Below are 2,056 nucleotides of genomic sequence, written 5' to 3' on the forward strand. Positions count from 1 at the left end.
GGCTGAACCTGGTGAGGGAAGTGAAAACCAGGACCTGAGGCCTGGCCTCAGTTCTCGTCCCATTTCTTGATCCCAGTACTTGTACAAATCCCAGACTTAGCACACTGCATGTGACCTTACCCCTGCACCTCAGGCCCCAATACCTTACCCAGGTCTCATCTCCCCACCACCATTATGTCCTCTTACATTGCATAAATAAACCTGTGTCTGGAAGCCCACTCTACACCTTTAATTTTGCCATTACAGGGCCCTCAGGAAGAGGAGAAAATCTCAGGGTAGAGCCATAGTTCCATTTATTATCCAGCCAACAGTGGGAGGACCAGGGGAGGGGCCCAGCCTGGACACCCTCCCATTATTGCCTTGGGTTCCAATTTGCTTCCCCAACCTAGAGGGCCGAGAGGCGCTTATCTTAGGGAAAGGGCAGTCCTGGCCCTAGCACCAACTCATGAACCCCCACCCCAGGCCTATCTCCCTAGGGCACCCGAGCCCCTTCTGGAGCCAGGCTGGCTAGACTCTGGGCTCTGGATCCAGCTCCAGGCAGGCTGAACTCCGAGTTCTGGACACCAGGCTGGCTGAACTCTGGAATCCTGATTCCAGGCTCTGGGTTGGGTGGACTTAGGTTCCAGGCTCTGAGCTAAGCCAGAGACCTTCAGGGCTGCAGCAGGTAGCTGCCTTCATGACTAGGCTTCTGGGGTGGTGGTGCCTTTTCAGGACAGGGGCCAGGGCTGGAGTTGGGACTGGATTCGGAGAGCGAGTCGATGTCAGCAGAGCGAGAGTGGCAGGCCCAGCAGAGAATGACCCAGAGCAGCAGCAGCAAGAGGCCTACGAGGCCATTGCAGACGATGGCAATGAGGGCCCCCTGGGAGATAGCTGCCCCCATGTCGGGCAGCACCCTCAGACCAGCACGGACAGTGGAGCTGCCTCGATGGCAAGGCCCATGCCGAGGTTGGATTCCAGTATGGCTGGCCTTCCAACGAGGCTGTCTTGGTTGTATACTCAATGATTCCAAGGCAGTGGAGATGTCTACCTGCAGTCCCGAGCCTGTGGGGGTTACAGAGCAAAGGAAGTGATGAGGAAGGTGAGGTGGGGTGAGGTCTAAGAGGAGAGAGGTAGCAAAGAAAACCCGCTTCCCATCTCTCTAGTCTCCCTGACAGGGCTTTGGGTACCAGCACACTCAGATATCTCACAGACCCAGGTCTGGGTCTGGGGTCCTGGATGGCTTGTCCAGTGTGGGCAAGCTGGAATGGGCACATTTAGATCACTTGCCTTGGAACCAGTGGGCATGGCCTGGCTCTGCCCATTGAGCTTCTGGCCCTCAAACCACTGTTAGTGGGTAGAACCAAGGGAGCCCAAGGCCCAGAAGAATAGGGACTGTTACCAGCTTTGGTGCAGTCGAAGCACACTTCTCTCCCAGGACTCCAGCCAGCCAGCCAGCCAAGAGACCTCCAGAGGCACCAGCTCACACAGAGGGAACTTTGTGGAGGGCCTGGCGCAGACATGTGTGGGTTCGGTGTACAAGGCTGTGTACCTAGGTGTGCCTCTGTGGGACTGTCTCTCTGGGCCAGGTGTGTGTCTGTGTCTGGCTGTCTTACTCGGTCTCTCTGCTCCTTGCTGGATGTGTGTCTCTGCCTCTGCATACCCACCTCTCTGTGTGGCTGGCTGTACCGCGGTGTAGCTGTCTTTCTGTGCGTCTCCATCTCTGAAACTCTGTGTCTCTTGTATGTCTCTTTTCTTTCTCAGTCTGTCTCTATGTGTCCCCCTGTCCCTGTGGTCGTATCTCCGCTTCCTGGGGTCTGTCTCGGTGGTTCTAGGCGCCTCTTGTGTGTCTTTGTGTCTGTCTCGCTCTTTCTCCCCAGCTGTGCCTCTGTCTCTGTGTGGTTCTGTGTCTCTTTATCTCCGTCTCTGGGTCTCTGGTTCCCGCCCCCGTACCCGTTGGGGGAGGCCCCCCTTACCTGACTTGAGCCCGGTGCGTGCCCGCGGGAGGGTCCGGGGCAGCGGGATGCTCGGCGCCGACTGAGGTTCGGGAGCCAGCTGGCGGGGGGGCGGCGGGAGGCGG

At 57.8% G+C, this 2,056-nt stretch overlaps 2 protein-coding genes across 2 annotated transcripts in view; one reads left to right on the forward strand and one right to left on the reverse strand.

Moving 5' to 3' along the window:
- Positions 1 to 418, forward strand: part of DNAI1 (dynein axonemal intermediate chain 1) — a 76,379-nt gene extending 75,961 nt beyond the window's left edge. The window contains exon 21 of the mRNA XM_006143129.3: positions 2 to 418. Coding sequence (XP_006143191.1) covers positions 2 to 38 — 37 coding nt within the window. The 3' untranslated portion in view covers positions 39 to 418. The remainder of the gene's footprint in view (position 1) is intronic.
- Positions 277 to 2,050, reverse strand: ENHO (energy homeostasis associated). The gene is made up of 2 exons (XM_006143130.3): positions 1,953 to 2,050; positions 277 to 1,041 (listed from the first exon to the last, which is right to left on the reverse strand). Exon 2 carries the CDS (start codon positions 878 to 880, stop codon positions 650 to 652), a length of 231 nt encoding a protein of 76 aa, XP_006143192.1. The 5' UTR covers positions 881 to 1,041; positions 1,953 to 2,050; the 3' UTR covers positions 277 to 649.
- Positions 2,051 to 2,056: the final 6 nt, after the last annotated feature.

This window comes from Tupaia chinensis, unplaced genomic scaffold, assembly GCF_000334495.1.
Source record: "Tupaia chinensis unplaced genomic scaffold, TupChi_1.0 Scaffold000093_1, whole genome shotgun sequence".
NCBI lineage: Eukaryota > Metazoa > Chordata > Mammalia > Scandentia > Tupaiidae > Tupaia > Tupaia belangeri.

Bases quoted from the DNA above. Each gene is read 5' to 3' on its own strand.
- ENHO (XM_006143130.3), bottom strand. From the start codon at position 880: ATGGGGGCAGCTATCTCCCAGGGGGCCCTCATTGCCATCGTCTGCAAT.